Source organism: Lolium rigidum, chromosome 6 (assembly GCF_022539505.1).
Source record: "Lolium rigidum isolate FL_2022 chromosome 6, APGP_CSIRO_Lrig_0.1, whole genome shotgun sequence".
NCBI lineage: Eukaryota > Viridiplantae > Streptophyta > Magnoliopsida > Poales > Poaceae > Lolium > Lolium rigidum.
In genome coordinates, this window is record NC_061513.1 from 297,219,145 (window position 1) to 297,240,282 (window position 21,138).

At 45.1% G+C, this 21,138-nt stretch overlaps 1 protein-coding gene across 1 annotated transcript; it reads left to right on the forward strand.

The window, feature by feature from the left end:
- The first annotated feature begins 425 nt into the window (after positions 1 to 425).
- On the forward strand, positions 426 to 2,666 carry LOC124664426 (16.9 kDa class I heat shock protein 1-like). Its single transcript, XM_047201951.1, has 2 exons — positions 426 to 828; positions 2,599 to 2,666. Exons 1-2 carry the CDS (start codon positions 426 to 428, stop codon positions 2,664 to 2,666), a joined length of 471 nt encoding a protein of 156 aa, XP_047057907.1.
- Positions 2,667 to 21,138: the final 18,472 nt, after the last annotated feature.

Below are 21,138 nucleotides of genomic sequence, written 5' to 3' on the forward strand. Positions count from 1 at the left end.
TCGACGTGCAGTTGAAAGCGACGTGCGGTGTGACAGCAGGAAAGCGACCCGAGCAGATTAGACACCGTATGATCTTGATCCAATGGTTCAAACAACGACCGATTTTTGGACCTGCTGTCGGACGACCGACGGCTAGCACTGCCCTTTAATTTTGCTTGCGTGCAGAAATGAGAAATCCAGCACTCATGAGAATCCTGGGCTAGTCTAGAATGACCATTTCTGGAGGAAAACATGGAGACCCAGAACACTCCAGATGCATCAGGAGCGCATGGTCCAAGCTCGTGGACATAGATATAAATAGACTGCCTCGCACTTCAGCTGAAATCAACCTAGAAGAGACTGAATTCAGATAGCATTCGATTCAGATTTGACACTTGCAAGCACTTTCCCCGCTCAGGAACAGAAGTAGCGCCAAGCAACCGACAATGTCGATCGTGAGGAGGAGCAACGTATTCGACCCCTTCTCCTTGGACCTCTGGGCTGACCCCTTCGAAGCCTTTCGTTCCATCGTCCCGGCAGTCTCCGGCAACAACGAGACGGCCGCGTTTGCCAACGCCCGCGTGGACTGGAAGGAGACCCCCGAAGCCCATGTCTTCAAGGCGGATCTCCTCGGCGTGAAGAAGGAGGAGGTCAAGGTGGTGCTCGTCGTCAGCGGCGAGCGCAGCAGGGAGAAGGAGGATAAGAACGATAAATGGCACCACGTCGAGCACAGCAGCGGTAAGTTTGTTCGGCGCTTCCGCCTGCCGGAGAACGCCAAGGTGGAGCAGGTGAAGGCTGGGCTGGAGAACGGCGTGCTCACTATCACCGTGCCTAAGAGCATCTCCACCGGCACCCCCGATAGCGGCCTCGATAACATTTTGGGGGCCGGGAGCGAAAATGGGCTCGCACCGGCGCGCCCCAAACGCGACGGCCAATTTCGGAGCCCAATAGAATCACCGGTAACCCTGTGCCGGCCCCTCGCCAAGGGCGCGAATCAGGGGCGCCGGCACCTCGGGAGAATGAAAATTTTGGGCGTGGGAGCCACTTGTCATTGACGCCAGGGCGTCGCGCGGGATATTTTACCGCCACGACGTCTGGCCGGACACTCTCCCGCCACGGTGCCGCACGGGAAAGTCTCCCACCACGGCGCCGCGCGGGATGTTTCCGCCTCGCCGGCGGTCTATATTATCCCTCCTCTTCCGCCATTGCTGTAAAAACCCTAGAAAAAAAAGCACAATATGGGATTCGTGGGACGAGACGGCGCTAGAGACGGCCGTAGAAGTGGTGGAGGCGGACCCGCAGCTCGCAGGTAAGAGGCGTGGGAGGAGGCGGCGCTAGTGATGACCGTAGATGCCTACGACGCGGGCGAGCGGCAGCGCTAGGAGGCGGAGCGGCGGGAGCGGGAGGAGGCGGAGCTGCTGCGGAAGGCGCGCTAGGAGGCGGAGCGGCGGGAGCGCGGGGAGGCGCGGCGGGAGGCGGAGCGGCAGCGCCAGGAGGCGAAGCGGCGGCGCCATGAGGAGGAGAACCGGGTGGCGCTCGAGGAGGCGGAGCGGCTGGAGTTCCTGGAGTCGCGGCGGCAGGAGGAGATAACCCAGCGCCGGTTGGAGGCGCGAGGGCAGAAGGGGTGGAGGAGCTTGCGCTGCGGTGGTTGCTGCGTGAGGAGACGCAGTGTCAGGATGAAGTCTACGAGGCGCGTCGTTTGGCGGAGATGTAGCTCCGGCTATAGAGGCAGGAGTTGGATCACCGTCGGCGGCGGGAGGAGCTGGAGCGGTAGCTGCAGCAGGAGGCGGTGGCCGCAGATAGAGCCGCCTACTTGACGTTCGTGGCGGAGAGATCAACGGGGAATCAACGATGGAGGAGCAGGGTAGAGAGCACCGGAGAGAGCTTTTCAAATATATCATGAAGTGTTAGAGCACCCACACATAACATTTAGTTCTTATTGCATTTTTAATTATGGCTGAACCAGGGATGATGCCAATGATGCATGACAAGTTAATATTTGAAATCTTCTCGCTTTTCTAATGCATTTTGATATAAAATTAGCTAAATTGGAATTAGAGTTTAGGAGATATAAGTATTTCAAGTTTTAGCCATTTTAACCTATTTTAAAATGTTGTTAAATTTTAATTGTCCAAAAGTTGATACAAAATTTATAAGCATATAGCATATAGCTTATGTTTTTCTGATGCTCAAGAATATCAAGTTTATACCAATTGAAGTTTTTAAAATTAATTTTTAAATCAAAACAAAAAAGTGCTGTGAGCAAAAACCCTGAAACAGTAAAAGAAGAAAGAATTCTGGAAACAGTAAAAGGACAAGGAACAGAACCAGTGTAGCTGCTAGACAGTTTTGATATGATACAAGCTTCAGACAAGATGTAGTATATCGAGTGTTAACTGACGAACTGAAAGAAAAAAAGGAAAGGCCTTTGCGGCGGTCCTAGGAATTGAAGTTGAGATGCGCCGGACGTGTACAAAGACGGAACCAGTAGGCTACTCGGACATGTTTGTTCAGCTACAGCGTACAGGCGACGTAAAGTGTTGGTTGCTTTAACTGAATTTATCTGAAAAAAAGGGACACCTGCTAACTGAACTTTGACACTTGCGTGAAACGCAACAGCTGAAGACATACGCGACGGGCACAGTCACGCGGCGGAAAAGAAATCGACGGCCGCATCGTTCTGGTGAGGATTCGGCGGGGTTGTTGACTACGTAGCGCCTGCAGGATCTCCCGCGCATCGATTCCAACCTTCCGTGCTTGCTGGGGTGCACTGAGACGACGCAGCTAGCTCGCCGGAGGTGGGGCCGACGGCAGCGATATTCTTGGCAGAGGAAAAAAAAATCGCGCTGGGAAGAGGGGGAGGAGTGACAGCTGCTCACAGTGGGCTCGTAGGCGAAGATAAACGAGCAGCGGCAAGGTCGAGACGAGGCCACGTTCACCGGAGTCCGTGAAGAAGAAGATGGCGTCAGGGAAGAAAACCGAGCAGAACTTGGCGGGTGTTGTTCCGTGAAGTAGACCTTGAGGAAGAGGAAGATGTGGGGGTGCGATTTCGCTGGTCAGGTGAGCTCTGGGACGACCATGCCGTCGGTGGCGGTCGACAGCGTCCTCGGTAAAACCCTCTCAACTCACAAAAGAAGAGGGGGCAGCGCTGTGAGGAGGGAGAGGGCAGCTAGGGTTCGGTGCCTCATGGCACTAGTAGAAAAAAAGTCTTTCATCCCAACCCATTAGTTTCCAAATACTTTGATCCGGGATTAATGGGTCTTTAATCCCGGTTCTGCTGGTGAACGGAGACTAATGCTCAGTCAACCGGGACTAAAGGGCTACGGTGGGCTGCGGCCAGCCTCCACCCCCCGCGGACCGCCTTTTTTAGCACTGTAAAATAGTAAATAAAATGATAGAAAATTCAAAAAAATAAAATGTTTTCAGATTCTTGTATGTTATGCAACCTAGTATTAGGGAAAATTAACAAATTTGAATTTTCACTTTTTTGCAATTTTTTTAAAAAAAATGGTAAAACCGCAATAACTTTTGCATACGACGTCGAAAAAAAGTATAATATATCAAAATCATCGTGGCAAAGAGTTACATTCGAATTCACCGGGTTTACTTGGTTAGCCAAATTTTAGATTCTCAAAATTCCAAATGAAAATACGAAAGCAGGAAGATTTTAGTTTTTGCTATAAATCATCGCGTCTTAAAGGTTTGTTTGATACTAGAGTTTTAGTGGGAATTAGCAGGGATAATTCGCTCACAACTTCAAATCTTAACTTATTGTAAATGCATGTTTGGTTATAGAGTATGAGCGAGTTGAATCTCCACGTATCCCTACTTTTTTCTAAATTTTAGTGTAATTTTTTCAATTTCCAATACGCTACCTCTACTTATTGGATTGAGGATGGGGTTTTTGTGGGGATTGAGTGACAGCAGAGATTCACCCAATACTCTGGAGTATTATCTCCACTAAAACGCTAGTACTAAATAGGTAAGGAAACGGCTAGGTGGCAAGCATCGATGTGATGGGAGGAGATCATGTGGTGCTGCAGTAGTTGGTACGATGAGAAAGACGTTGAACTGGACCACTCCCAGATGTTGAAACTGGGCTCAGACTAGCTTGCTCCTTTCTTGGACAAGTACGTGGGTTGGGCCAAACAAAAAGGAGGCTGCCGTGTTGGGTTGCTAGGTGGGTTGGGTTGGTTAGCTTTAGGCCTGGGTTAGATAGGTTTTTCTCCTTTATTTCTTTTCCTGTTTTTGTTTCTTCCTTCTCTTTTCTCTTTTAAAACATATTTGAATTTGCAAACTTTTCTGAAATTTGAGATGATAATATTTTGAAGTTTAATTGCACTTTCAATTCAAGGAAGAACTCAATTATTGTATACCAACATGGTAGGCTTGAGAAAATAAAAGAAGAAAAGAAGTAGAGGGAGCCATAGAGATTTAAGAGAATGCAAAAATATTTGGAGTTCAAAATAATTGGAAAACCATAATGGGCTCAACCATTTGAGAATGTAAACATCTCAAGGTTCAAAGCATGTGCATTGCAAAAATAGAAAGAGAGGGGTTGGTTTAATAGCAACCAAGAAAAATAGAAATTTTTGCATGACCTATTTGAAAGTAGGTCAAGTAGAGGGATAAAGTTGGCTTGCCATCTTTTCTTGAAACATCGCAAGAGGGAGGGGATGAACCAAGAAAGAGGAAGAGAGGAAGAACAACAAGCAAACAAAGCAAAGCCAAAACGAAATGCAATTTTATAAAAGCAAAAAGGTGGTGATATCCATGAGTGCAACATGATGACATGACAACAATGCAAGAAAGGAAAAAAAGGGACTAAGGTGCTACTCTTGGGATGTTACAACCACTTAAATATCACTAGTCCATATGTGGCAGCAGAAGGCTAGATGTTGTGGTCATTTAGAGATGCGGTGACCGATGATTTTCTGGGCGCATCTTATTACGGAGCTCTCCCACACACAACATGATTAAAACAATATTTTATCTTAATTAACATGAATCCTATTGCTAGAGGTGGATCCAATAATCCCTAAGAACATTTTATCTTATTAAGTTTCAACTTTTTTCTTACAACGTTTTACTGCTTTATTTACCTTTCCTGCAACCATTTACAAGAACCCTTTTAATCATTTTGAGATTAGAAAACAATTATTAAGTAATCTTTAGTAGAAAGTAGCAAGAGGCATTAAGACCCTAACTAGTAGCTTCTCCTGGTTCGATAATCTTATTTCGAAACTAGGTACAACTGATCAGTGTTTTTCCAGTTATCACCTCCTCATCGGCATCGACGCAGACGGTTGTTGGCTGCATGGGCTGGGTGGAGAACAGTCGTTCACCATCGATGTCCGCCCCATCCAGCGCTTGTGCCCACTGATCCTGCGTCTCTATGACACGATCCTACGCCCTGTCTCGACGCCGCCTTCGCTACGAAGGCGTCGCAGAAGATCATGGCCGTAATACCGGCCTCAGTGCGTCCAACCCAATAGTCCTACGAATCACCGGACGTCTGACGAATGGCACACGACAGAGCAAGACAATGAGAGAGCGAGCGTACCGTGTCGTCCATCGTCGGGACAGAAGGTGTCATTTCCTCAAATAGGGTGCGGGGAACCCGCATGTTCTCCTCCGGGACTGATCGCGTCTTTCATGTCGAGGCCGGCCATGAGTCACCGCTTCTCGACGTCCGGTTCAGGTCGGGAGCGACGAGACCGGGGAGAGACGCGAACGATCATCTCTTGCTTGATTGAGATCATGGCCTCCTCTAAGCCCGGATGGAGGCCTACATGGGCGTTGGCTTTCACCTGCATCTGCCAGGAAATTTGGGAAAACGACCTATGCCTACTGGATGGCTGCCTTTGCGTTCCTCTCCTTCAGATTCTTGCGCCCGCCTCTTCTTTTGCGCCTTCCGCTTAGCTTCCTGGCCTCCGTCGGCGGCACTCTTTGAGCCGGCCGAAGTTGCAGTCTCCATCGCGGCTGTGGCGGTGGCTATGGGAGAGTCTGGGGCGGTGGCTGCGAGAGTTTCCTCGGAATCCATGGTGAAAGGACACGGATGTCGCCTAGAGGGGGGGTGAATAGGCGATTTAAAACTTTTACGAGATGGGCTTAACAAATGCGGAATAAAACTAGCGTTTACTTTGTCAAGCCCAAAGCCTATATACACTATGGTTCACCTATGTGCACCAACAACTTATTCTAAGCAATACAAGCAACTATGTGATAGCAAGATATACAAACTTATGCTAATCAATATAAGCAACTATGTGATAGCAAGATATATAACTTCAAGCACGATGGCTATCACAAGGTAAAGTGCATAAGTAAAGAGCTCGGGTATAGAGATAACCGAGGCACGCGGGAGACGATGATTTATCCCGGAGTTCACACTCTTGCGAGTGCTAATCTCCGGTGGAGAGGTGCGGTTGCTTAGTGTTCCCGAACCTTGAGGTGTGGTTGCTCGATGCACACCAACGCCACAAAGGCCTCACCCCAAGATGCGGTACTAACACCACAAACCGAACGCCACGAAGGCGCCTCACCTAAATCTCCGGTGACCCTCGCCACAAAGGCCTAGGTCACGGTTCCACTAAGGGATTTCCTTCGAGGCGGAAACCGGGCCTTACACAAAGGTTGGGGCACACATCCACAACTTAATCGGAGGCTCCCAACAAATCACCACAAAGGTGTAGAATCCGTCTAGGGTTCCAAGAACCCAAGAGTAACAACCTTCTTGCTTTCACCACCACGAATCACCGTGGAGAACTCAAACCGATGCACCAAATGCAATGGCAAGAACACCACAAAGATGCTCAAGTCCTTCTCTCTCAAATTCCAACAAAGCTACAAAAGCTATTGGGGGAATAAGAGAGGAAGAACAAGAGAAGAACACAAAGTTCCCCAAGATCTAGATCCCAAAGATTCACTCACAAAGATATGATTTGGTTTGGTCAAAGTGTGGATCTAGATCCCCTCAATCTTTCTCTCAAATAGATGCAAGAATCATGGGAGGGGAGAGAGATCTCAAGCTTCAAAAAGTCAACAACAATGGAGGTGAGCTTGAGAGAGAGAGAGGGAAGAAGAAGGAGCAAGTGTGTTGAAAAACAGAGAGAGAGGGGGCTTAAAAGGAGGCCCCAAAATCTGCCCGTTGGAGCCGGTGCGCGCGAGGGAGGGGGAGGCCGGAGGTACCGGCCGGGTAGGGCCGGTACTACCGGCCATGAGAGCAGCACCGGCCGGAAAGGCCTGGGGCGCGCGGGGGAAGGGGACCGGTAGTACCGGGCCCTTGGTGGCCGGTACTACCGGCCGAGATGGCAGGAGGTGGCGATGGGTGTGCGCGGGCCGGGAGGGGAGGCCGGAGCCTCCGGCCATGGTACCGGCCGGGGTACCGCCGGACCTCCCCACAGCCCCGGAACATCTCTCGTGGAGCTCGACGCCTTAGCGGTACCGCGGGCGGTACCGAGCCCGGAGGCTCCGGCCATGGTGAGGCCGGTGGTACCGCCCGTGCCTCCGGCGGCTGCCCCTCCTCTCCTTTTTCTTTCTTTTACTTTTCTTTCTTTTAAACCCAAATATGAAATGCAAATATCTTGAGATTGGAGAATCCAAACGCGATGAAACCAATTTCGTTGGAAAGAGGTCGACAAGAGCTATCCCTACAAAAAGTGAAAATATGGAAACTAGTGGGGGGTGATTTTCTATTAATTTTAGAGGTGCAACACCTCAACATGAGAAACCGAGAAAATCACCAAACTCGAAAGCGCAACAAGAGATCTATGCAAAATCCGTTTTCGATGAACTAGAGCTTGTCATGAGAATAAGCACAAGCTCTAAAACATCACATGGATAAAATCCAAATAACAACCAAGAAAGATGATGCAAGGATGCAAAGGTTTGAGCTCTCTCCGAACGATACGATCGCGTTACTCACTCGAGAGCCCTCTTGATAGTACGGCAACTAAACTATAAACCGGTCTCCAACTACACTTTGAGACCGGTGAGAAAGAAACCCTATCAAGAGCAAACCTTAACCTTGCGCGTTCCTCTTGAGCTCGATGAAGACGATCTTGATCACAACAAGATGAAACGCCTTTCTTGATTGTGCTTGCTTGATGAAGTCTTGTGGTTTGCTCCCCCATAATCCACCATGGGAGAGCTTCTTCTTCGGCACATCTTCACATATCCATGAACACCATATGGATGGCAAGCTTCAAGCATATGATCTCTTCGGGTTGGCTCATCTTGAACTTGCACTTCATTTCTTCATTCTTCATCATGTTGATGTCTTGAGATAACTTGAGGGCTCACTCCATCTTCATCTTCAAGACATACTTGACACTTGATATCCTTCATCAATTTCTTCTTATTGCAACCTTGAAGCCAACATATGGTTCAAGCATTGCCTATGGACAACTCCTACAAATATAACTCAATGCAAACATTAGTCCATAGGGATTGTCATTAATTACCAAAACCACACATGGGGGCTCCATGCACTTTCAATCTCCCCCATTTTGGTAATTGATGACAATCTCTTTGAGAGGGTTTATATAAGGAATTTAAGTAACAAATAAGTTGAATCTATAGAGCAAACTCCCCCATAATATATGCATGTGTGAATGATCTTGACTATCATTGCATATATTGGCATTCAAAGCCTAGTGGAGTTTCCTCTAAATATTCAACTATGCAAAGCAACAAGATGCAATGCAATAAAGGCGCATGTTTAAGCACAAAGCAAAGACATAACCAAATTCCCTTAAACCCTCCAAACTTCTCCCCCATTGGCACCAATTGCCGAAATGAGTGAAAAGTTTAGAAGGCCAATATAGTGAGAGTTCCTCCATAGCGTGTGCATTTCTCATAATTTGAGTGGAATCAAATGCACATATCCAATTACGAATATTCGGAAGGAATCACACCATAGATAGGATCAAAGATTGCAAAAGGATAACAAAGTCAAGAAGCTTCAACAAATGAAGCAAGCAACCAAATGAACCACAAAGAAGATACCAAAAGAAAAATAGATATTATGATAAGATCAAGAAGATTGCTCTAAACAATATGAGGAAGCTCCCCAAGGTTTGTGCACAAAACAAGACAATTTGCATTGGAGTATAAAGTGCACAAACATGGAATCATTACTCCCATAATATCATTCAAAAACAAAATATACCAAGTGAATCAAACTCTAATGATCACCAAAAGATAGTGCTCTAAATTAAATGAGGAAGCTCCCCAAGGTACATGCATAAATTAAAATGTTGTATTTGAATACAATATGCATAACATGGAATCCTCACTCCCTCATTACCATTTAAAACACAAACATTTGCAATAGATCATAGATAGAAAATTAAGCTTAACACTTGCAACAAACAAATGGTTGAGCAAAAAGTAGGAGGCACCATAATAAAAGGCTCAACCAAGAGGGTATGTGAAAGGCATGATAAAGCATATTATAAGACTATTACAAGGATGAGCAAAAGCATCATCATAGTCTTCAATGAATTATATTGCTTAGCATGACCAATCAACATGCAACAAATAAATAAGATATCAAATGGAGATGTATCATCTCTTATGTGTATAAGTTTCTCTAAGTGAGCAATATCACAAAGATATTTATCCACAAAGAAACATGCACACACAAAATGGATACTCAAAGAAATAACTCAATTTGTACTTTGATCGATATTGCACATGTGAGAGGCTTGAGGAATTGATATGCAATAAAATTGCTAGATAGGCATAGATGGGATGGGTGAATCATGAGCATGATTTTATATACTTCCCAACATATGTACTCATCTCAAATTACTCACATTTGCAATAAAGAGGTTTCGTTAAGACTTTTGTAAGAAGCACAATATTTGCAAATCAAGAGATTCATGTTACCGCAAGGAGGAACATTGGATATATGATAGTAGCAAGATAATCAAAAGACTTGGCTTGAGATAATATAAATGATGAAGATCCCTTAATTCTTCATGATGTAGCCAAGTCTCCAATGCCCTCCAACAAGCACCTATTGATCAAATTTTGATTGTTGGTCCCCAACTAAGTTGGGTCCTAAGAGGTTAGTCACAATAGGCTTGGCAACCCAAATGGTTCTTTTCTTGACACCACTTTGAGCACCAACAAATTTGGCAAACACATTGCCACCCTCATCCTTACGAAGAGAATAAACATCATCAATGGTGATAGAGTTGGATGAGGTACCAATAGTGCACAAGGAGGAGATGTGGCCCTTCTCACGGCATATGTAGCAAGTTCTTTTCTTCTCCTTCTTCTCACTAGGTTTCTCCACAATGGGAGCATTGGCTTGTTTCTTCTTGGGAAGTGGCATTTCTTCAACTTGAGGTTGAATATGAGTTTGAGCTTGGGGCCGCTTCCCTTTTTGCTTCTTCTTCAAAGGGCAAGATCTAACATGGTGCCCTTCAATATTGCACTTGAAGCAAACAATCTTGGCCGGGTCTTTGACTTGTACTTGGCCCTTCTTCTTGTTGTTGTTCATGGACTTGTTCTTGTTGTTGGATTTGAAACCAAGTCCACTCTTGTCATTGGGGGATTGTTGCACACTTAACATCTTATCAAGTTTGCATTTCCCTTCATGACCCTTTACCAAGTCGTTCTTCAAAGAAGAGACTTGGGCCTTGAGCTCTTTGATTTCCTCTACATGGTTAGTAACAACACAAGTACTAGAGGAAGTAGAACCTTCATTGTTAGAGCAACAAGGCAAGGAAGATAATTCATCACAAGATTTAGCAATATTATGAGTGGATGAATTACTAGGACTAGCACATGGCAATATAACATTTTGAGTAGTAGTGCTAGTATCCACATGAGGCTCACAAGGTGTTGCCTTAAATATGATAGCCTCATGAGCTAACTTTAGCCTATCATGAGAGGCTAGAAGATCCTCATGGGAGCGAGAAAGCTTTCCATGATTTTCTTCCAATTTCCCATAATTGCAAGTTAGCAACTCAAGTTGAGCCCTTAGCTCAACATTCTCCTTCAAGATAGATGCTTCACAAGAAGTAGAGTTAGTAGCACAAGCATCAATATTAGTAGTAATAGGAGAAGGCAAGTTGGCATGCTCTTTTAGATAAGAAGCTTTAAGTTGCTCATGCGACTTGGTGAGTTTGGTGAGCGCACTCTCAATGACCCTTGAGCCCTTTTTGAGTTGCTCAAAATCCTCAAGGAGTTTAGCATTAACAAACACAAGCTTATCATTTTTTAGCTTTAGTTCATTTGCCATCTCAAGAGCTCTATCATGGTTTTCCTTTTCTCTAGACAATTCTAGAGCAAAGGTCTCCTCAAGAGCTTCCTTGATGGTTTGTTCTTCTTCAAGTTCATTCTTTAATGATGCTACATCATCGGCATACTCTCGTTCAAGAGCACCCTTTTATCAATGGTGTTCTCATGCATCCAAATAAGTTTTTGGCTCTCAATGGCGGTAGTCAAGATTTCAAAGAAGTGAGTGCTAGCAATTTTATCTTTGCAAATAACCTTGAATACGCTCTTACCCTTATCGCGTAGAGAGACAACCCAATCCTCTTCTTCATATTCATCCTCATCCTTATCACCACGAGACATATTGGGTTCCATGGTAGGAGGTACCGTGGAACCCTTGGCCATAAGGCATATATGAGGACCGTGAGATAAAGAGGGGGAGTTACTTGAGGCTCCTTTCAAGATCTTGTCTTGACCAATAGAATCTTTGTTTTCCTCTACATTGTTAGACACACAACAACTAGAGGAAATAGAAGCATTTTTATCATGGCCACAAGACAATGCAAGCATATCATCATTAGATTTATTCAAGCAACTTACACATGATATGCAAGGACTATCAACACAAGCATGTAAATCATTTCTAGTGCTAGACGTGTTTGAGTCCGAAGATGAAGCATTGCAATGAGATAGAGATGACGAATCATCAATAGTAAGCTCAATATCAACATTGCAATTTTCATCACCACTCACCATATCATTACCTTGTGTCTTACCACACTTTGGTGAAGTGGATGAAGATGAGAACTCATCACGGCCGGAAGTGGAAGCAATACAATCATCCTCAATAATCTTGGACACATCATATTTATCTTGAAGCTTTGTCCATAATTCATGAGCGCTCCCAAAAGGCATGATTGAAGAAGTAACTACATTGCTCACAACAATGGAAAACACATGAGAAGCAAGAGCATCGAGACAAGAGTTTTTCTCCTCCTCAAGAGATAAATTTTGAGGATCCTTAGGAGAAGAAAAACCCATGTCAAGAAATCGCTCCATGTCCGGGGACATACGCCGCAAAATATTAAGCACATAAATTTTCCATAGATCATAATTTGTGCCATCAAATATAACCAAGTTATTGTGCACTAATCCCCTAGCCGACATCTTTACTCTCAAGGCGGTGAAGCCTAAGAATGAGAGACCTTGCTCTGATACCAATTGAAAGGACACGGATGTCGCCTAGAGGGGGGTGAATAGGCGATTTAAAACTTTTACGAGATGGGCTTAACAAATGCGGAATAAAACTAGCGTTTACTTTGTCAAGCCCAAAGCCTATATACACTATGGTTCACCTATGTGCACCAACAACTTATTCTAAGCAATACAAGCAACTATGTGATAGCAAGATATACAAACTTATGCTAATCAATATAAGCAACTATGTGATAGCAAGATATATAACTTCAAGCACGATGGCTATCACAAGGTAAAGTGCATAAGTAAAGAGCTCGGGTATAGAGATAACCGAGGCACGCGGGAGACGATGATTTATCCCGGAGTTCACACTCTTGCGAGTGCTAATCTCCGGTGGAGAGGTGCGGTTGCTTAGTGTTCCCGAACCTTGAGGTGTGGTTGCTCGATGCACACCAACGCCACAAAGGCCTCACCCCAAGATGCGGTACTAACACCACAAACCGAACGCCACGAAGGCGCCTCACCTAAATCTCCGGTGACCCTCGCCACAAAGGCCTAGGTCACGGTTCCACTAAGGGATTTCCTTCGAGGCGGAAACCGGGCCTTACACAAAGGTTGGGGCACACATCCACAACTTAATCGGAGGCTCCCAACAAATCACCACAAAGGTGTAGAATCCGTCTAGGGTTCCAAGAACCCAAGAGTAACAACCTTCTTGCTTTCACCACCACGAATCACCGTGGAGAACTCAAACCGATGCACCAAATGCAATGGCAAGAACACCACAAAGATGCTCAAGTCCTTCTCTCTCAAATTCCAACAAAGCTACAAAAGCTATTGGGGGAATAAGAGAGGAAGAACAAGAGAAGAACACAAAGTTCCCCAAGATCTAGATCCCAAAGATTCACTCACAAAGATATGATTTGGTTTGGTAAAAGTGTGGATCTAGATCCCCTCAATCTTTCTCTCAAATAGATGCAAGAATCATGGGAGGGGGAGAGAGATCTCAAGCTTCAAAAAGTCAACAACAATGGAGGTGAGCTTGAGAGAGAGAGAGGGAAGAAGAAGGAGCAAGTGTGTTGAAAAACAGGAGAGAGAGGGGGCTTAAAAGGAGGCCCCAAAATCTGCCCGTTGGAGCCGGTGCGCGCGAGGGAGGGGGAGGCCGGAGGTACCGGCCGGGTAGGGCCGGTACTACCGGCCATGAGAGCAGCACTGGCCAGGAAAGGCCTGGGGCGCGCGGGGGAAGGGACCGGTAGTACCGGCCCTTGGTGGCCGGTACTACCGGCCAGAGATGGCAGGAGGTGGCGATGGGTGTGCGCGGGCTGGGAGGGGAGGCCGGAGCCTCCGGCCATGGTACCGGCCGGGTACCGCCGGACCTCCCCACAGCCCCGGAACATCTCTCGTGGAGCTCGACGCCTTAGCGGTACCGCGGGCGGTACCGAGCCCGGAGGCTCCGGCCATGGTGAGGCCGGTGGTACCGCCCGTGCCTCCGGCGGCTGCCCCTCCTCTCCTTTTTCTTTCTTTTACTTTTCTTTCTTTTAAACCCAAATATGAAATGCAAATATCTTGAGATTGGAGAATCCAAACGCGATGAAACCAATTTCGTTGGAAAGAGGTCGACAAGAGCTATCCCTACAAAAAGTGAAAATATGGAAACTAGTGGGGGGTGATTTTCTATTAATTTTAGAGGTGCAACACCTCAACATGAGAAACCGAGAAAATCACCAAACTCGAAAGCGCAACAAGAGATCTATGCAAAATCCGTTTTCGATGAACTAGAGCTTGTCATGAGAATAAGCACAAGCTCTAAAACATCACATGGATAAAATCCAAATAACAACCAAGAAAGATGATGCAAGGATGCAAAGGTTTGAGCTCTCTCCGAACGATACGATCGCGTTACTCACTCGAGAGCCCTCTTGATAGTACGGCAACTAAACTATAAACCGGTCTCCAACTACACTTTGAGACCGGTGAGAAAGAAACCCTATCAAGAGCAAACCTTAACCTTGCGCGTTCCTCTTGAGCTCGATGAAGACGATCTTGATCACAACAAGATGAAACGCCTTTCTTGATTGTGCTTGCTTGATGAAGTCTTGTGGTTTGCTCCCCCATAATCCACCATGGGAGAGCTTCTTCTTCGGCACATCTTCACATATCCATGAACACCATATGGATGGCAAGCTTCAAGCATATGATCTCTTCGGGTTGGCTCATCTTGAACTTGCACTTCATTTCTTCATTCTTCATCATGTTGATGTCTTGAGATAACTTGAGGGCTCACTCCATCTTCATCTTCAAGACATACTTGACACTTGATATCCTTCATCAATTTCTTTTTATTGCAACCTTGAAGCCAACATATGGTTCAAGCATTGCCTATGGACAACTCCTACAAATATAACTCAATGCAAACATTAGTCCATAGGGATTGTCATTAATTACCAAAACCACACATGGGGGCTCCATGCACTTTCACATGGTGGCTGCGGCGATGAGGACATACATCGCAAGGGGCTGGAATGTTGGCACCGGTCAACTTTAAATTTTTGGGGCTGGGAATGGTCATTGGCTGCTGACGCGCGGGCCCCATGTGAGATTCGGCGGTCACTCGGCATGACCGCGCATCGTCCACGGAGACGCAAACTCGACGCATATTTGGGCCGTGGTTGCGTCTCCGCGGACAACCCGATCACTATACGCCGGGCCGCTAGACCTGATTCTAGACGCATTTTTCGACGAGCGGTCGCAAATGGTCAATCAGCATCCATTCGCTCTAGTGGAGATGCCTAAAGCGTGAAATAAGCTTAATTGACCCTTCACGAATCGATCGATGGATCTGACGAACCCTATTTGAGGCCAGACGTGAAGGATACCAACTTAACGTGTACCCTCTTTTAGCTGTCGCATTTTTAAGCAGGCTAGTAGGGATCCTGGGGTTCTTGTTTTTGGAACCTTTCCCTTCCAGGTTTCTTTGTTTTTTCGATTTTCCTGGTTTTCCGGCGGAGGCCAGGTATCTTTGTTATTTCCCATTTTTTTCTTTTTGTATTTCTATTTTCGCTCTACTTTTTCCTTTTTTCTCTTTTCTACTTTTATTTCTATATCCAGACATTGTCAAATTTTGATTTTTTTTAATTTGAACATATTCAATTCTGAACTTTTTTTAATTTTTTTTCATATTTTTCAAATCTGAACAAGTTTGCAAATCTAGACTTCTTAATCTTAATATTTTCAATTGTGAACATTTTTTTTCAAAATATGAAACTTTTTTAAATCAACACATTTTTAAATGTAAATATTTTTTGAACATTTTCAAATCTAATTATTTAAAAAAAATTATAAAAAAATCAGAACTTTTTTGAAATCTGAATAATTTTTAAATCTAAATGTTTTATATTTAAATTATGAAATTTCAAATCTTAAAATTGTCTAATTTTTTTAAAATGTTTATATTTAAAGAACCAAAAGGGAACAAAACAAACAAGAAAAATAAAATCTGTCCAGGTAAGGTGGTTACCAGTATCATCGCTGGAATCCGAATGAGACGAACCGACTGGAAGTGCCAACTCGGATCGGCCCTCGTACAACAGAGAAAGCGAGGGCTGGTGCGCGTCGGCTGTGTACGCTTTGTGTGAAGCGTCAGTTAGGAGCCCCTAATCGAGTTTTTCTGCATGTCTAACCGTGAGACTGTTCATCCTTGATGAGGACATCTCTACCTCACTACTACCTCCGTCATTTGCCAACTGAAGATGAACCTGCTGTGAAGCTCAAGTCCAATGAAGTCAGGATTGGACCAATGACACGAGCTCGTGCGAAGATGCTTAAACAACAGGTGAACTTGTTCCTAAACGATACCTTGATTGATGAGAACTTTATACTACCTAAGTCCTATTACTTATGTATCATCAGGTATGAAGAGGAGACAAGCATCACACGAGGAGGAGAGGAGCAGCTGGACGTGAAGATGGACGTGAAGCTCGACAAGGAGCTGGACATGAAGATATCTCATGGACGTGCGAGGGAGGAGCGGGAGGAATGCGCGAGAGGAGAAGAAGAAGTCCAGGCCGGTCCAGCGCCCGGTCAGACCGGCCCCCACGCCGGGCCGCCTGTCCCTGGCCCGGTTGACCGGCCGCCAACCGGAGGGAACGCATCGTACCGGGCAGAAACCGGAAAGTTGCGAAGTTTCCGGTTGCCGCCCGGTTGACCGGACCCCAGACCGGACCGGCAGGTCCACAGCCCGGTCGACCGGATTCCAGACCGGACCAGTCCGAGTCTGTCTCGACCAGATCTATTCTGGGTCGGTTTTACTTGTATCTTTCGACCGTAACTCGTCCCGGACGCCTATATAAGTGCCTTGGACGACCCCCTAGCTGCTTTAGACCACGTTTAAGATAAACCCTAGTTCTTAGTTGTTTGCTCTGCAAAACTATTGAATTTCCTACACCATATTGCTTGGATATTGTGTAGATCATGTTAAAGTCTTGTGTGATCTGATGTTCCATTGGGAATTAGACGGTTGCAACTTACCGCTTCGTGGTCGGCGGCTACGTGCGCAAGTGTGTGGAGTTGCGAATATCTTGCAGGGTTGAGAGCTGTTGCATTGGCAACAGGGACCAATCGAGAGATCTCGTTGCGTCATACAAGTTATCATCCACTACATCGTCGTGTTTCTCCGCTGCCATCACCCCGTGATCATCATCACCACCGTTGCTTACTAAGAAGATCGGGCCTCCCCTTATCATCTTGGTATCAGTTTTCCAGTTTTCCTCGGTAAGCCATCCACAATCCACCCCATAGTTGAGTTGTGAGTGTTTTCCTATCCAGAAAAAGCCAAAAAAAAATTAGAGTTAGGGTTTGCCATAGCCATAGATTGCACTAGTTTCGAGTTTTAGTTGCTTTTCGTAGTTGTTTTTGCCTAACTTTGTCTTTCATCTAGTATTTTAGGGTTTGCGTTTACTCTATCATCTTGTGTTACTTTTTTGTCTAGTGTCAGTTTTTTTACTCCGAGTCCACATAGCGTACAGTGTGCTTGTTCCCAACCATAGACACAACCTTTCGATATACGTGACTAGGAACTTCCCCAGAAGAGACTAGTTTTACCGCTCGACAGGCTGCTCATTAGGGTTTTGGTGCTTTGCATATCTTGTTGGCCGTGTTATCAAGGAGTTGAGTCATAAAAAAAAAGAAAATAGAAAAGAAGCAAAAAGAGCTACATAGCTGCGTGTGTTACAAAAAGAAAAAAAATACAACAAGAAAAGTGACGTGCTAGTTGAATCAAGTGAAAGGCCTAAGTTTTCTTTACTGCACCTGTAGTTGAGCAATCTTGTGCCAGTCTCGTTGAGCTTTGCTAGCGTCTCTCTAGTGCATTGCAACCTTTCCTCCATATAGTTGCATTGCCCCATTATATCGCCTTGTGTGAGTATCATTGGTTGTCTACGGTCAGCGCTAGAGCTTGTTATTGGTGCAAATAGGTAGCCTACCTACAGCCCCACATATACCCTGCTTTGTCGTGTGTTTGTTCTTATACCCTTGATATTCGTTTCGCTACATCTGTGCACTAGTTGTTACTACAAGTGGTAGGCAACACTAATTTACTTTGGAACGGTAAGATTTCCTTTTCTTATCAGTTTTGAGTGAGTTTTGAGAGTACCACCATATATTTTTGATTTAGTGCACTAACCTACTAATCATGTCTGCTAGTGATAATAAGATTGTTAACCAGGAAAATAAGAATTTGGCAGATATCATCACATGGAGGGAGTTTGAAGCTCTTCGTAATGAGATGCGACGTGAATTCCGCACTCAGGATGATGAGCTTAAGGGTACGGTTGACGAGATCAAACAAACGTTGGATGCTACTAATGAAACCGTCACTGGATTGGCTGATCAAATGACGGATATACAGCGCAGTATTGCAGATATGCGCCTCGCTATTGAGAATTTGGCTGCACAACAATAACAAGACGATGACGAAGATCCTGAGCTTGAAGATGACGCACACAATGCTCGTGGTGCGCCTCGTGGTCATCGTCCTCGTGGTTGGGCTCCACTTGGCCGCAATGGTCGTGGACAAGATGAAGAAGATGGATTGGGTAAGCCCAAGTTTTCTATACCCAAGTTTGAAGGAGGAGCTGATGTTGAAGAATATCTCACTTGGGAGCTCAAGATTGAGAAGTTATGGAGCTTACATCCAAACTACTCTGAAGATAGGAAGATCAAGCTTTCTTCTTCTGAATTTGATGGTTATGCATTGCGTTGGTGGGATTCATTGGTTCGTAACCGCGACGAAGATGGTGCACAACCTATCTGCACATGGCGTGCTATGAAGGAAGCAATGACTTCTCGTTTTGTGCCTACAAATTACTTGCGGAATATATTTGATAAGCTAACACTATTGAGGCAAGGTGTGAAGACTGTTGATGAGTACTACATGGAGATGGAGATGCTTATGCAGCGTGGTCGTGTCCGTGAGTCTCTAGAGATGACAATGCAGCGTTTTCTCAATGGATTGAAGTATGATGTTAAAGGAATTGTTCGTCACTACACCTACACCAATATGAATAAATTGTTACATCATGCAAGAGAAGCTGAATCACAGTTGGCTGAAGAAGCAAAGGTTAAGGGACGTGCTACGGGAGCTGGGCGTTTTACACCCCGTGCGCCCTCTACGGCGCCGGCGCCTTCGACGCGCTCCGTTCCTTACTCTACTCCGTCTAGCAAACCGGTCTCCAATGTATCTAATGCAAAGAAGTCCGAATCTGCTGCAAGTACGAGTGGTTCTAGTATGTCTACAGCGCGCAACCGCGATATGTTTTGCCATACATGTGGTGGCAAGGGCCACTTCAAGAGAGATTGTCCTAACCGCAAAGTCATGTTTATCAATGAGGACAATGAGTATGAGACTGGAGATGATGTTGATCCAAATGCTCCAGACGATGATGACTATGACACTGATGGTGAAGATGCATATCCTTCTGATGCCCGCACCATTGTTGTGTCGCAGCGTGCTCTTAATGTGTTGCCTAGTGCATCTACTCAGCGCTGCAATTTGTTCCAAACCAAAGCTTTAGTTGGTCCTGACAAGGCTTGCAAGGTCATTATTGATGGCGGGAGTTGCCGCAATTTAGCAAGCAAGGAGTTATGTACCAAGCTGAAGTTGAAGTATCTACCGCACCCGCATCCATATTATATTCAGTGGTTGAGTGACAATGGTGAGATGAAGGTAAACCACATGGTGCGTGTTGAGTTTGAGATTGGACCGTATAAGGATTGCATTGACTTTGATGTGGTTCCTATGACGGTTTGTCACCTACTATTGGGTCGGCCTTGGCTATATGACCGTTCTGTGCAACACAATGGCCGTGCCAATACATATCACTTGGAGTACAAGGGCAAGAAAATAAACTTACAGCCTATGTCACCACAACAAATTGTCAATGAGTCTCGTCAGAAGATTGAAGTGAATTTGGAGGATGCACCTCTAGATAGGCGAGAGAATTGTAATGTCGTGAGTGATATAACGAAAAGTGAGAGAGTGAATTCCTTAGTTTCATTAGCCACCAAAGAAGACGTGAGAGAATTTAGTGAGGATCCTACGGCCATGCCTCTTGTGCTTTTGTACAGGGGTACGGTTTTTGTTTCTAACGACATGACCCCTCTTCCTCTTGGTGTTTCTAATGTTTTGCAGAAATTCGGCGACGTGTTTCCGGAAGAGGTACCCGCAGGACTACCACCATTGCGAGGTATTGAGCATCAAATTGACTTGATTCCCGGAGCATCGCTGCCCAATAGGGCGCCATATCGCACTAATCCCGAAGAGACGAAGGAAATACTGAAGCAAGTACAAGCGCTAATCGACAAAGGTTATATCCGCATAAGCCTTAGTCCTTGTGCTGTTCCTGTTATTTTAGTTCCTAAGAAAGATGGTACTTGGCGTATGTGCGTAGATTGTAGAGCTATAAACAACATTACTATTCGATATCGTCATCCTATTCCCCGTTTAGAGGATATGCTAGATGAATTGAGTGGTGCTGCTGTGTTCTCTAAAATTGATTTGCGTAGTGGTTATCATCAAATTAGGATGAAAGAAGGGGATGAGTGGAAAACAGCCTTTAAAACAAAATTTGGTTTATATGAGTGGTTAGTAATGCCTTTTGGGTTAGCTACTGCACCTAACACTTTCATGAGACTGATGAACCATGTTTTGCGTGAATTTATTGGCAAATTTTTGGTTGTATACTTTGATGACATATTAATCTACAGCCGCAATGAATCTGATCATACTATACATATTCGACATGTTTTTGCAAGTGTTGCGTGATAATCAACTCTATGGTAATCTTGAGAAGTGCACATTTTGCAAAGATAAGATCATATTTCTGGGTTATGTTGTCTCTAAGCATGGTGTATAAGTAGATGTCTCTAAAATTGAAGATATTCAAAATTGGCCTACTCCCATGAATGTGAGTCAAGTTAGAAGTTTTCATGGTCTAGCTGGGTTTTATCGCAGATTTGTGCCCAACTTTAGTACTATTGCTGCACCTTTGAATGATTTAACTAAAAAGGGTGTTGTCTTTGAGTGGGGCGCAGCCCAAGATCATGCATTTGATGAACTGAAACGATTGTTAACTTCTACACCGTTGCTTGCACTTCCTGATTTCAATAAGCAATTTGAGATTGAATGTGATGCTAGTGGTATTGGAATTGGTGGTGTGTTGATGCAAGAGGGTC

Coding starts and splice junctions, on each gene's coding strand:
- LOC124664426 (XM_047201951.1), top strand. CDS start 426: ATGTCGATCGTGAGGAGGAGCAACGTATTCGACCCCTTCTCCTTGGAC. Junction 829..2,598: donor GCCTAAGAGCATCTCCACCG/GCACCCCCGATA, acceptor GAAACGCAACAG/CTGAAGACATACGCGACGGG.